This window comes from Gorilla gorilla, chromosome 15 (genome assembly GCF_029281585.2).
Source record: "Gorilla gorilla gorilla isolate KB3781 chromosome 15, NHGRI_mGorGor1-v2.1_pri, whole genome shotgun sequence".
NCBI classification, from domain to species: domain Eukaryota; kingdom Metazoa; phylum Chordata; class Mammalia; order Primates; family Hominidae; genus Gorilla; species Gorilla gorilla.
The window spans coordinates 25,354,883-25,369,967 of record NC_073239.2 but is presented as its reverse complement, the minus strand read 5'-3'; the positions used below and the strand labels follow the sequence as shown (position 1 = coordinate 25,369,967).

The 15,085-nt window shown below is 40.8% G+C and overlaps 1 protein-coding gene and 1 pseudogene across 16 annotated transcripts in view; one reads left to right on the top strand and one right to left on the bottom strand.

The window, feature by feature from the left end:
• The first annotated feature begins 435 nt into the window (after positions 1-435).
• On the top strand, positions 436-7,152 carry LOC129526773 (asparagine--tRNA ligase, cytoplasmic-like; annotated as a pseudogene).
• A 3,430-nt stretch (positions 7,153-10,582) lies between these two features.
• HEATR5A (HEAT repeat containing 5A) overlaps positions 10,583-15,085 on the bottom strand; it is a 128,970-nt gene continuing 124,467 nt past the window's right edge. For 15 of the 16 annotated variants that reach the window (XM_063697706.1, XM_019010155.4, XM_063697710.1 and 12 more), the window contains 3 exons: positions 14,730-14,884; positions 12,707-12,920; positions 10,583-12,428 (listed from right to left, as the gene is read on the bottom strand). In XM_063697706.1, the coding sequence (XP_063553776.1) occupies positions 12,121-12,428; positions 12,707-12,920; positions 14,730-14,884 (677 nt within the window). In that variant the 3' untranslated portion in view covers positions 10,583-12,120. Of the gene's footprint in view, positions 12,429-12,706; positions 12,921-14,729; positions 14,885-15,085 lie in introns of those variants that run through there. The other variant, XM_055361332.2, reaches the window with a different exon arrangement.

The window sequence follows — 15,085 nt, the reverse complement described above, 5'->3', positions numbered from 1 at the left end:
GTGTTGTCTTTTCACTTTCTTGATGGTGTCTTTTGAAGTACAAAAGTTTTTAATTTTGAAGTCCAATTTATCTCCTTTTTCTCTGGTCACTTGTGCTTTATGTGTTATATCTAAGAAACCATTACCAAATCCAAGTCACAGAAATTTACATCTATATTTTCTTCTAAGAGGTTTACAGTTTTAGCTTATATTTAGGTCTTTGATTCATTTTTGTGTAACTTTAGTATATGTGTGAGGTAAAGGTCCAATTTCATTTTTTTTGCATGTGCCTTTCCAGTTGTCTCAGCATGTAACTGACTTCTTGATAAGTAGCTTGGTTGAAATCTGCTTGAGCAAATGAAAATAAATAATGTATTTGATGAATAAGAGCTACTGCTGTATTCATTGCAATGCTGAGTCTGGAATTCAGGAATTTGGGGCACTGTAGTGGGTAGAATGACGGCCCCCAAGGAGGTATGTCCGTGTTCCAGAACCTGTGAATGTGATTTAATTTGGAAAAGTAGGCTTTTGTAGGTATAATAATTAAGGAACTAGAGAGGAGATTATTTAGGGCCCATCCTGAATTATTCTGGTGGGCCCTAAATCCAATTAAAATTGTCCTTATGAGAGACACATAGAAGAGAGACAGATGGAGGAAACCTTGTGAAGATGGAGGCAGAGACTTGGAGTTATGGCGCTAGAAGCCAAGGAATACCTGAAACACTAGAAGCTAGAAGAGGCAAGAAAGAATTCTTCCCTAGGGCCTTTGAAGTAAGCCTAGGCCTTGATTTCAGACTTCTGACCTCCAGAATGGGGAGAAAACAAAATTTTGATTGCATAAAGCCATTGGATTTATGGTAGTTTGTTACAGCAGTCCTAGGAAACTAAAACAGACACTTTTAAATGCTTATAGAAAAGATGATTATGGGCCAGGCATGGTGGCTCATGCCTGTAATCCTAGCACTTTGGGAGGTGGAGGTGGCTAATCACTTCAGGTCAGGAGTTTGAGATCAGCCTGCCAACATGGTGAAACCCCTCTCTAAAAATACAAAATACAAAATTAGATGGGCATGGTAGTGCACGCCTGTAGTCCCAGCTACTGAGGAGGCTGAGGCAGGAGAATCACTTGAACCCAGGAGGTGGAGGTTGCAGTGAGCCGAGATGGTGCCACTGCACTCCAGCCTGGGCAACAAAGCGAGACTCAGTCCCCCGCCCCCCTAAAAAATCCAGCCGTTCCTGAAGTCGTCACATGCTCCATCATACCTCAAAAGAAATTGCTTTGATTGGACGCGGCATCTCACACCTGTAATCCCAGCACTTTGGGAGGCCGAGGCGGGCAGATCACCTGAGGTCAGGAGTTTGAGACCAGCCTGGCCAACATGGTGAAACGCCATCTCTACTAAAAATACAAAAATTAGCCGGGTGTGGTGGTGCATGCCTATAATCCCAGGTACTCAGGAGGCTGAGGCAGGAGTATCACTTCAACCCAGGAGGCAGAGGTTGCAGTGAGCTGAGATCGTGCCACTGCACTCCAGCCTGGGCAACAGAGTGAGACTCCATCTCAAAAAAAAAAAAAAAAAGAATTCATAACTACTCCATTATTCACACAATGAGATATGCTAAACAGGTTATCAAGGAAAAACAATGAAAACTTCCAATCTTTTAGAATAGAATGGGCTGGGCGAGGTGGTTTACACCTGTAATCCTAGCACTTTGGGAGGCTGAGGCCTGCAGATGGCTTGAGCCCAGGAGTTTGAGACCAGCCTGGGTAACACGGCGAACATTAGCCACCATGCCTGGCTAATTTTTATACTTTTAGTAGAGACGGTGTTTCGCCATGTTGGCCAGGGTGGTCTCAACTCCTGGTCTCAAGCAATCCACCCGCCTCGGCCTTCCAAAGTGCTGGCATTACAGGCATGAGCCACCATGCCCAGCCTATGGCTTCTTATTTGCTCAAAAAATACAGAATACTTGAAATAGTAAGAATCATTTTTAAAATGTTTTTTTGAAACATGCTGTCTGCTTAAAGGGTGATATGTGCCCATCTCTCCAAAAAATTAGCTAGACATGGTGATGCACGCCTGTAGTCCCAGCTACTCAGGAGGCTGAGGTGAGAGGATCACTTGAGCCTAGGGAGGTCAAGTCTGCAGTGAGCCATCATCATGCCACTGTACTCCAGCCTGGGCAACAGAGTGAGATCCTGTCTAAAAAAAAAAAAAAAGAATTGTTCTAAATGGTTTAGGCATGTGCTTGCCTAGAGATAGGATCTAGGGTGATTTCTGGAAGTCCCAGTACTGTTAAGAATATAAATCTATCAACTAAGGGAACATATTCATTGTAGAAAATTCTACAAATTTTTTATACATCATTGAGAATCACAATGATCACACTATTATTGAAAAGAGAAAGCATCTGCAATGAAAACTGTAGCAAATGATGATAACTACAGCTGACTGCAGGATAGGAAGTGGAGAATAGGAACCACTTCTCATTTGATGTTGACTCACAATTGATCTGTTGACCACTGAAACAAAAGCATTTCCATAATTTAGAAAATCTATTTTTAAGGAGCTTTTGTGTTTAAACAAAGATCTTTAGATGATGTGTTTCTAGTACTTGACACCACTAGAGAGGGAAAGGATGTGGGAAACCCAGTTACCCTGGCAATTCAGAGAGTGGTGAGCACTCCTCCAGCATTTGAATATAAAATAGAAGGCCCAAAACTTTCCCAAGAAAGCAGTAATTAACAGAGAAAACAGTGGGACTTATAGAGTTCATTGTTCAGCCGAGGCCATCAGTTTTGGTTGCACATGCACGTTTTCTTTCTGGGGCCACTTGTACTTCCTCCAATAATAGCACTAGCAAAGCTGCTTTTGCTGTGTCACCAGCATACTTTGCTGTTAAAAAATCTCATTTGTTTTGTTCTTTCTTGGAATATTTTATAAAGCAGTCTGCTATTTCTGATATGTGTGTGTGTTTCTGTGTCTTGTGTCTGTTTTTCTGCTTATAAAGTTTTTTGGCCTGTAGGTATTTTTCCAGGAAAAAGATTAAATTTTGATCCAATTAAGCAAAAACATTGTCAACAGCACTTTTTCATTGGCAGCAATGACCTCTTTTTTCATTTTTATGTTTTCATTTTTTTGACACAGTCTTGCTCTGTCTCCCAGTGGCGCGATCTCAGCTCACTGCAACCTCCACCTCCCAGGTTCAAGCGATGCTCCTGCCTCAGCCTCCTGAGTAGCTGGGACTACAGGCACGCACCACCTCGTCGGGTTAATTTTTGTATTTTTTTGTAGATACAGAGTTTCACCATGTTGGCCAGGCTGGTCTTAAACTCTTGGCCTCAAGTAATCCACCCACCTCGGCCTCCCAAAGTGTTGGGATTACAGGCGTGAGCCACCGTGCCCAGCCTATGACTTCTTACTATCTCAAAAAATACAGAATACTTGGAATAGTAAGAATCATTTTAAAAATGTTAATTTTTTGAAATACACTCTCTACTTAAAGGATGATATGTGGACACAGGAATTTTCCTCAAGTAGACTGTGGAATTATAATTTTATAATGCCCCAGTTGATAGCGCAGGAGTCCTAACAAAAGAGAAAAACAATTAAAGGAAGCTACACTTTTCAATTTACGCAACCTGGATTGTATTTGTGGTCTATACTGGATATGTTCTAGTTCTATATCACAATACAAAATTTCCTCAAAGCTAACTAGCCCAGACATCAATTAAATAGGCTGGTAAACAGATAGGCCAACATGGGTATAATTCATTAATTGATCACTGCCAGCCAGCCAGCCGTTAGATAACTATATTTCTAGCAAACAGAGATAATTTCTCCTGAATAATTGAGGTCTTGCAAGAGTTAACAAATTAGGCTGGGTGCGGTGGCTCATGCCTGTGATCCCAGCACTTTCGGAGGCCTAGGCGGGTGGATCACTTGAGGTCAGCAGTTCGAGACCAGCCTGGCCAACATGGTGAAACCCCGTCTCTACTAAAAATACAAAAATTAGCTGGGCGTGGTGATGGGCACCTGTAACCCAGCTACTTGGAAGGCTGAGGCAGGAGAATTGCTTGAACCCAGGAGGCTGAGGTTGCAGTGAGCCAAGATTACACCACTGCACTCTAGCCTGGATGACAGTGTGAGACTCCGTCTCAAAAAACAGAAAAAGAAGAGCTAACAAATTATCTGTAAAGAGGAAAGTATATTCAATTGATGGAGAAGATGCAATATATATAATTACCTTGATTTTATAGTTATAAATAGTAATGGGCTCTGGAAAGATACATACAGAAAATCATTAAACCGCCAGAAATGACAGAATGCAAGGCAATCATTAAACTACCAGAACCGACAAGTTTTTTTTTTTTTTTTTTTTTTTTGAGACCGAGTCTCACTCCGTTGCCTAGGCTGGAGCGCAGTGGTGCAATCTTGGCTCATTGCAACTTCTGCCTCCTGGGTTCAAGCAATTCACCTGCCTCAGCCTTCCGAGTAGCTGGGATTACAGGTGTGGGCCACCACACCTGGCTAATTTTTATTTTTTTAGTAGAAACAAGGTTTCACCATGTTAGCCAGGCTGGTCTCGAACTCCTGGCCTCAAGTGATTGGCCTGCCTCGGCCTCCCAAAATGCTGGCATTACAGGCGTAAGCCACCATGCCCGGCCAAAATGACAACATTTTAGTATTGTACTTTTTTTCAAGAATATACAGTTATTTCAAATATTTTCAATTTTGCATTAACATTATCATAGTTTAGTGGGTTTTTTAATAGTTCAGTAGTTTGAGGGCTGAATTTTTTCCCTCGTAATGAAAATCTTATAATAAAGATAAAGGGAATTCTTTAGGATGCTGCAAAAAAGGTAATTCTTCTCTTAAAATTAATGTTACAAGACTCTTGGTTGTTGTTGACATCCAGATCAACAGACACATGATGATCTTCGGAGAAAACATGTTCAAACTCTGAAAAGCACGATCCATGGCCACCAGGTGCTTTAGAGATCACTTCTTTGATGGGGGTACTATGACGTTACTCCTCCAAAAATAGTGCAAATACCAGCAGAAGGTGGTGCTACACTTTTTTTATTTGTTTTATTTTTGAGACAGGGTCTCACTCTGTCACCCAGGCTGGCATGCACTGGTGCAATCATGACTCACTGCAGCCTCTATCTCCCAGGTTCAAGTCATTCTCCCGCCTCAGCTTCCTAAGTAGCTTGGACTACGGGCATGTACCACCATGCCTAGCAGATTTTCTTTTTTCAGTAGAGACCAGGTCTCACTATGTTACCCAGGCTGGTGTTACACTCTTCAAACTTGACTATTTGGGGGAAGAGGTTTCTTTTTTTTTTTTTTTTTTTTTTTTTTTTTTGAGAGAGAGCGTGTCTTGCTTTGTCACGCAGGCTGTAGTGCAGTGGCGCGATCTCAGCCTCCCAGGTTCAAGCGATTCTTGTGCCTCAGACTCCCAAGTAATGGGGATTACAGACATGTGCCACTACGCCTGGCTCAATTTTGTGTTTTTAGTAGTGACGGGGTTTTGCCATGTTTTCCAGGCTGGTCTTGAAGTGGGATATTTCCCTGACCTCTTCGTGGGATTGGCAACAGGGGTGCCTCATTTACTCAGCCTGTAGCTCTCGACTCCTCATGGGAGGGAGCATGTGAGTGAACAAGGTGGGAACCGGAGTGCACGAGTGCTGGAACCTGCTGTTCACTTTGGTGCCAGCAGGGGCAAACTCCACTCACTTGGACCTGCTGCATTCCTCCCCATGTGGGAGGGAGTGCACAGGTGAGCACGTGCAGGAGCTGGGGTGAGCGCTTTTGAGGCCCCATAGCATGACTGGGGAGGTGGTGCCCACAACCCTTGAAGCCCCAGAGGGCATGTTACAATGCTCTTTTAGCTCTGCTGTCCATGGACAGCTCAGGTGTTAACAGGTCCGTGGGCCCTTTTGTTTCTGCGCCTGTGGTTCCCAAGCTCTTGTCCAGCATCCAGGAAAAATGAGGTGGCACAAACAAATTGAAGGATGGTAAGTGTGGGGGATTTTATTGCTGATGAAGTGGCTCTCAGTGGGAAGGGGAGATTAAAGGGGATGGGGGTAGGTAATCTTCCCCTGAAGTCCAGCTGTCTTTGGCCGGATTCTTCTTCAAAGTTATGTCACCAAGCTGTTACTCTGAAGTTAAGCCACTTCTCTCTGATGTCCAGCTGTAGTCTCCTATGTCCAGCTGCTTCTCCTCTCTGCCGGCTGAGTCTGGGGTATTTATAGGCACAGGATGGGAGGTGGACCATGGATGGTTTAGGAAAAGGCAACATTTGAGTGGGAAAACAGGGATAGAAGTTCTCACTTTGGGCCGCGGCTTTTCCACGAGGGTGGGGCTTCATCAGGGACCTGCTGTTGTCTGCCTAGAGTTTCTCTACCTCCTGTTGTTACCAATCTCAAACTCCTGGGCTCAAGCAATCCACCTGCCTTGGCCTCCCAAAGTGCTGGGATTACAGGAGTGAGCCACTGTGCCCAGCCCATGAAGAGACATTTTTGACTTAGTTCTCTTAGTTGTACCAGGAGACATGCATTCCAGCCCTAGATGTTTTTTTGTATTGCACAGTCATACAGGGCAGAGCATCTAGAATTTGAAGGCACTTGGCTGAATACACTCATGTGGAAGTTGGGTGCCCTTTTCTGACCTTTGAGGGCCTCCTGAACTGATTGGAGGGCTTGGTTTGTGATGTGGTAGTCTTTAAGTCACTGGCAATGAATATATAACCTGAACCCTTACTTTAAGCCCACCAAACGGCCTTTTAAACAGATGCTATGGTGTGGCTAAAACACAATATAAAGAAAAGATATGGAACTTCCTGGGAATTTGGAGAAAAAATCCCAAAAGCTCCTGAGACTGATGACAACACCATTAATGAACCAATCTTGCTGTGTTGATTTCCTGTGATCAAGTCCTTCTATATGCAGTGACATCCTGAGCATTCCTGTCTTACTGAATCTGTCAGTGTGTTGATGCTGAATGTTGGTGAGACTGTGGGAGGATCAGTGCATATCTGGGATAGTGAAGATAATGCCTGCAGGTTTATAAAAAGGAAGGGATTGACCCTACTCCCTATTACTGGAATACAGATCAGAGAAAATATGGTATATGTCATCATGGAGGATATGACTTGGGCCTAGAATGATTCTTCTTAAACAATTATGTATGTTTTTAAGATAGGGTCTCACTTGGTAGCTCAGGCTGCAGTGCAGTGGCACAATTACAGCTTACTGTAACTTCGAACTCCTCAGCTCAGGAGATCCTCTCGCCTTGGCCTCCCAAATTGCTGGGATTACAAGTGTGAGCCACTGTGTCCAGCCCTTGGGATGATTCTTCTCTTGGATTCTGAAGTTATCACATCTGAGATGCATGCTTATACCATTGATTTGTCCAGTGCTGCAGGCCATAACTGATTACTTCTGAAGCATAAAAGAAACAGAATATGGTTCATGAAAGAAACAGGCTGCCTCTTTAAAAATAAACAAAAACAAAAAACCCCCAAATACAAAAAGCCAGAATCTTCCCTTTCTTGTTCCACTGGGGTAAAACTGTTTCCATTTTCTCTTTTTTATTCCTAATACCATAAAAAGTAGCCCAGGCTGGGTGTGGTGGCTCAGCCCTGTAATCTTAGCACTTTGGGAGGCCGTGGCCAGCAGATCACTTAAGGTCAGGAGTTTGAGACCAGCCTGGCCAACACGGTGAACCACCATCTCTATTAAAAAAAAAAAAAATTGGCCAGGCATGGTGGGGCATGCCTGTAATGCTAGCCACTTGGGAGGCTGAGGCAGGAGAATTGCTTGAACCTGAGAGGTGGAGGTTGAAGTGAGCTGAGATCATGCCACTGCATTCTAGCCTGGGCGACAGAGCAAGACTCCATCTCAGAAAACAAACAAAAAACAAAGTTTTGGGGAAATATGTGGTACATAATTCTGTAGTTAGGAATACATTTCAGCATTTTATCTAATAATGGGCCATAATTTTGGGATTATATATCATATATATAATTAAACGGTTTTAAATATTGGTTAAAAAAAGTACTCTTGAGTTATGTATCTATTCCATTAAGTCCTATTCTCTAGGCCTGTATCATATGATACTTTCCATAAAGTTGATCTTGGAAGCTCCAGTTTTCTTCTCTGGGCTCCCTTAGCGCTATACTCATAACTTTTTTTTTTTTTTTTTTTTTTTTGAGACAGTCTCGCTCTGTCACCCAGGCTGGAGTGCAATGGCGCAATCTTGGCTCAATGCAACCTCCGCCTCCCGGGTTCAAGCAATTCTCCGGCCTCAGCCTCCCAAGTAGCTGGAATCACAGGCACCCGCCACCATGCCCGGCTAATTTTTTGTATTTTTAGTAAAGACGGGGTTTCACCATGTTAGCCAGGATGATCTTGATCTCCTGACCTCGTGATCCACCTGCCTCGGCCTCCCAAAGTGCTGGGATTAAAGGCGTGAGCCACCATGCCCGGCCAACTTTTTTTTTAAATAAATAAATTTTAAGCCCAAACCTCACCATCATACCTCTTTTATAGTAGTTACTTATATCTTTTCAAGGGCCTTAATGTTCCCTTAAGTTGACAGTGAAGTTTGTTTTATATAAAATTTAGACTCAATATTTTATTAACAGAAATGTGTTATATCCAGTGTTCTTTTACATAAGCTTTTAAGCAATGGGCTAAATAGAATGACTTAACTAGTAGCTTTGTCTCTATTTCTCCTCTTAGAAAAAAAATTAAGCTCAAGACAAATATTATACCATTTTGATGGTTTCATCCAAGTTGCTAATCAACATTTTTAATTTGTAACGTTACCAAGCTAATTAATATGCAACTGCTTTATTACAACTAGACTCATTAATATCTAAGCATATAATCTATTCCCATAGAAACTGTAGAGGGCAGGCCAGGTACAGTGGCTCATGCCCGTAATCCGAGCACTTTGGGAGGCCGAGGCGGGCGGATCACCTGAGGTCAGGAGTTCAAGACCAGCCTGACCAACATGGACAAACCCCATCTCCCCTAAAAATACAAAATTAGCCAGATGTGGTGGCACATGCCTATAATCCCAGCTACTTGGGAAGGCTGAGGCAGGAGAATCACTTGAACCTGGGAGGCAGAGGCCATTGCACTCCAGCCTGGGCAACAAGAGCGAAACTCCATCTCAAAAAAAAAAAAAAAAACTGCTGTAGAAAATAATTAAAAAAAAACTTTTTCCCCTATTGTATTAGGGAAAGACTTTTTAGTTGTAATTTGGAGAAATGTAATTGAAAATATCTTCAACAAAGAGTGAGGAAGGCTCCTGAGGGAGCCCGGAGTGCTGAAAGAGGAGAAAAGCTATACCTTGATGGAATCGGGATTGCCAGTTTTCCTGTCTCCAGCATGAATGCTTGGGATCAGAAAGATGAGTTCAAACCCCAGCTGTTAAGCCTTAATTTCATTATCAGTAAAGATACATTTAATAGTTCAGGGTTGTATTAAATAAGGCGATTTAAGGAGATACATTTAAGAGTAGCTCAAATTTCCTAATTCCATTACACTGGACATAAGAGGTTTTTTTCCTAATTACTGACGTTCATATAAGCACCTTTAATCCAAATAATTCAGGATCTAGGGTACTGAGTAGAAATCTTAATGTGTAAGAGCAAACTAAATGAAACAGCTAAAACAGACAAAACACTTTTTTAAAATCCCTAAGTCAAATTAATTAGTTACATCCTGAGAACAACCTAGTTCAGCATTTGCCTTGGCAAAGAAGTTATGAGTCCTCATCCATCCTGTACCAGTGCAATTCAATAGCTATTAAGTGAGCCAAGTTACAGAAGACATAATTTCTCCCTCTGAAGCAGTACAGTCTAAGAGGGAGACAAGATAATATTAAAACGCAATGTGGGCTGGGTGTGGTGGCTCACACCTGTAATCCTAGCACTTTGGGAGGCCAAGGTGGGAGGACAGCTTGAGCTCAGGAGTTTGAGACCAGACTGGGCAGCATATGAGTGAGACCTCATATCTACAAAAAAATTTTTAAATTAGGCTTTGGAGACACACATCTGTAGTTCCTGCTACTTGGGGGGCTGAGGCAGGAGGATCACTTGAGCATAGTAGGTCAAGGCTGCACTGAGCTGTGTTCACACCATTGCATTCCAGCCTGGGCAACAGAACAAGACCTTGGCTTAAACAAACAAACAAACAAACCAGAAATTGCAATGTGATTTTTTATGCATACAAGAATGTATTAAGCACTATGGAAACACAGATGAGGAAGCAGTTAAATTGGTGTAAGAGGAAGTTAAGAAGTGTTAAGGAGAGTTACCAAGGAAAGGTGGTATTTAAGCCAGGCCTAAAAGGAGTGGGCAATCACTAGACAGAAGACAGGAGAGAAAAGGACATTTTAGGTAAAGGGAACAATAAATATACACTCAATGCCTAGAGACACTTAGGAAGAGACAGAGAATCTAAACCATCACAAATAATGCTCCAAAGAAAGGGCTCTTCTGAGAAAAAAGGCTGATTTTCTGGAATCCATGTGAGAGAAACCAACCTGCCATCTTTTGTTGGTAAAATAATTTAAAAATACAAGAATGATAATGAAAATTAGCTTTATTTATGTAATTTAGAAAAAATGATTGTAGTGTTAGAGTTTGTCAAATGTTTTCACTCTGAACAATTTACAATAGTATTTATATACAAACATAATAAAATAGGTACATCACATTGTTCTTGCTTCAAAATGTCTTCTCAATTCTGACATGCCTCTATCACTTCGGTTTGTAATTTTTAACAGGGAAATGCTCTGTTTTGACACAGTGCTTGATTCACACAGTATAACACTAAAGTAGAAGGAGAATCAACAAACAATCATGAACACAGTTAAAAAATATTTTTCAACCAATATGACTTTATCATTAATCTTTTTTCTATAATAAAATATGTTTCCTGTTAAAAAAAATACTTGTATTCACCTGATGACCTAAATTTGTTGTACTAAATTTGGCATTTATATAAACCCATAGTTGATCTAAATACAATGTAGATATGAACCTAGGTTAAAACTCATTGATACAAATGTTTGCCACAAATGAAAATGAACAAAATTGGTAAGAACAGAGGTAAACAGAAAAATCCATTTGAAAAATAGTGGAGATGGCTTATTCTATTTAAAATGAGTAAGACTCATTTTCTGAACCCAATATATAACTAAACCAAAAGATGGTGGAAAACCATGATATAGACACCAAATCTTATGTCGCACTGTAAGGCTGTAAGTAATTTGTACTATTGTATACTGGATAATCCTAGACCAGGTTTCCTAAATAGCTCTCCAATCATTTTATCTTCTTGGAGAAATCAGAGAAAGTTTAATACAATTACTGAATAAGGCAGAATTTTTTTTTTTTTTTTTTTTTTTTTTTTTTAAGATGGAGTCTCACTCTGTCGCCTAGGCTAGAGTGCAGTGGCACAATCTTGGCTCACTGCAACCTCTGCCTGCCAGGTTCAAGCGATTTTCCTGCCTCGGCCTCCTGAGTAGCTGGGATTACAGGTGTGCGCCACCACACCCGGCTAATTTTTGTATTTTTAGTAGAGACGGGGTTTCACCATGTTGGTCAGGCTGATCTCAAACTCCCGACCTCGTGATCCGCCCGCCTTGGCCTTCCAAAGTGCTGGAATTACAGGGATGAGCCACTGTGCCTGGCCAAAGCAGAATTTTAAATCAGCAATTGGGATACAATATTAGTGCAGATAATTTACACTAGAGTCATATTTATATCTGTCACAGTATTAAGTATACCACATATGTATGGACTGTTAGAAGAAATTCATTTCATTTTTAAAGCAGTGGATTGTTTAGTAAGTTTAGTTCTTTAGCACTTTCTTAAAATTCCTGGTAAGTTAGCTCCATTGTCTTTTTAAATAGAAAAACAAAACAAAACAAAACACAAACCCCACGCACACACACAAAAATGTTAAGTATGCTGTTACTTTGAAGAGTCACAGCTATTTAAGGTAAAACAATCAACTAGACCTCTAAGGGCACTTGTGTCTAAAATGTCCCTTTTGTCACCAAAGGAAATGATCAAGTATTATATTAAGGTGCTTACTATTCCAAAAAAAAAAAAAAATCAGAGGAAACTGGTCTTTAATTGGATGCTTGAGTTTTTTCCAGGACTCTTAGTATATTTAGATGTTGGTATCTTGACTTTGACACTTTCCTGATTGCCCTTTATAGCAGCCTCAAGGCGGGCTTTTAGGGCTGGAGAAGAAGCCACTAAACTTTTAAAAACAGATGAATACTGAGGTCCAATTTGCATGAGATTTTGTAGAGCAAAGTCATGTAAATTTCTCATTATGGAAGTTGCTGATGCCAGAGAATTTTCATCCAAAAGGAAGGAAATGAGGATGGGCAAAAGACAGGCCACCAGCTGAGAGCCTAGAAAGTAAACAAATAATATAAGTTCAGGGACATAAATGTTTCTAACAGAAGCCTGCAAATGCACTTGATCTGTATACATTTTTCCCCACTAAAGAAAACAATTCGTCCAATCTCTTCTAAATTAATACTAAATAATATCAATACTTGGGATTAACATAACACCTTTCAATGAATGTGAAATACAGATATAATGTGACTGAATGTTTTGCAATTTAAATAACAGTAAAATTCTGATTTTTGTTGAGACTGAGTATGAATTTAGTGCTGACACTTACGATGGTGTTCTTCAGCAACAGTAACCAGTGTTTCTAAGACCTTTATGCCTTCTTGGAAGATCTGAAGCTCAGCAGTGTTTTCAGGTTTTCTCTTGTCTATTTCCTGCAGTTTTTCCATGATACAGGATGCTAAAGAGTAAATGTATGGGTAGGAAACGGCTGGATTTGGATACTGGAAGATGGAATGTAGGAGCTGGTAGGTCTTGATTTGTACCTAATAAGGTAAGAGAAAAGAATAGCAAATACTATAAATACATTTTTAAAAAGTCCCTGAGGACTCTCTGCTTTTTAAAGTAGTGAAGGTATTTAAATTTATTTCTAATTTGTCTTTAATTTTGAAAGTCCAAGGGCCAACAGGTAATCAAACATCTATGCTAACAGTGGTTGTGACAGTTTGGAATGGGAAAGAGGCATATAGGTAAACAGGGAAGCAAAGCTGAGTGGTTAATTTTTCTTCTTTTCTCTAATTCCCATTTTCCCCCTCATGTCTTTCTCTATAATGTAAAAAACAAAAACACCACCAAAACCCCTCCTGTAACATTTTTTTTTTTTTTTTGAGTGCCCAGGCTGGAGTGCAGTGGTGCGATCTCAGCTCACTGCAACCTCTGCCTCCTGTGTTCAAGCGATTCTCCTGTTTCAACCTCCTGAGTCGCTGGGACTACAGGCGTGCACCTCCACACCCAGCTAATTTTTTGTATTTTTAGTAGAGATGGGGTTTCACCTCGTTGGTCAGGCTGGTCTCGAACTCCTGACCTCAAGTGATCCACCTGCCTTGGCCTCCCGAAGTGCTGGAATTACAGACATGAGCCACCGTGCCCAACCTCCTAACATTTTTATGGGTAGAAAGCAAAACAAAACAAAACAAAAAAACACCCAAAACAAAACACATACAACCTTGAAAGATATTTTGTTGATTTCAGAAAATGTTTTAGACAAAAATGATGTATTTGATGTTCAAATGTCATGGTCTGAGTGTTTCAAGGAACGTCTGGACCATACTAATGTGTCATCAGGCATCAGAGTCCCGACTTGGAGACTGCTATACAAAGCTGCTGCAGGCAGCAGGCAACAGGACAGACGATAAAAGGAAATGACTATACATCAAAGATATAAATAAACTTTTATTGAGTTAACTGTAATGGTATTTTAATAATTATTTTTTCTGAGAGAAAATCTGGTTCCTGTATCTTCAGGAGTAGATATATGTGTGATCATTGGCTATGAACTCACCTAGAGGCACATAAAAAATAGGACATTACTCAAGCAAATGAAGGGGACATAAAAGAATGGGATAAATTTGTGTGTATTGCTTTTGGAATGGGTCCTGTTATTTCACATTCATATTACTGAAGGTATGTGCTGGAGTCTTTTTTTTTTGAGACAGCGTCTGACTCTGTCATCCAGGCTGCGGTGCAGTGGCATGATCGTGGCTCACTGCAGCCTCAAGGTCCCAGGCTCGAGTGATCCTCTTGCCTCAGTCCCCCAGAGCAGCTGGGACTACAGGCCTGCTCCCCAACACCAGGTTAATTTTTGTATTTTTTGTAGGGATGCATTCTCACCATGCTGCAAGGCTGCTCTCGGACTTCTGGCCTCAAGCAATCTGCCCACCGCGTCCTCCCAAAGTGCTGGATGGAATTACAGGTATGAGCCACAGTGCCTGGCCTCCCTTTCTTTCTTTCTTTCTTTTTTTTTTTTTAAATAAAATCCACTATAATATGCTACAAAGTATCTTATAAAAGTCCCTTATAAAGTTCCAGTGCTACATCAATCTTAAGATTCCTCCACTTCAAATTCAGTTTCTTAACATTTCCTCTTCTGCCACTATGCTCTACCCTTAGGGCTGAAGAACAAGACTACTGTTATTTGGATTTGTCACTCCTGAAATAGAAATTAATCTTAAATCTAAAAATAAAAAAATTGTAGTCTAATACTTCCTATTGGAGCCAACAAAATTACACAGAAAATTTTCTAAAGGCCTAGCCATTGTCCTATTACATACATCTTTCTGCTAAAAGACACTTACCACAGGATCTTTTATCTCAAGAGTAGCTTTAAATTTATCAATACAGCGCTTCTGAAGGCATGGGATGGTAGTTACTTCTGGACTGGTAGACAAAATAAACACTGTGATAGCAGTAAGTAGACTGACTTCATCAAGTTCTTGGTGTGTTTCATCAACTAAAGAGAAATGCTCTATTAGAAACAGATCATATTTACTGCTTTATATACCTGTGTGAAGCTGTCTTCAGTTTGGTAGTAACAGTTTGGTGTACACAACAGATACACACAATGAATGCTGACTAAGAACCCTGGCAAAGGTACATTTTAAGATGTGCATTATAAGTAATTCTAGAGCTAAGAACTACCAAAGTAATTATA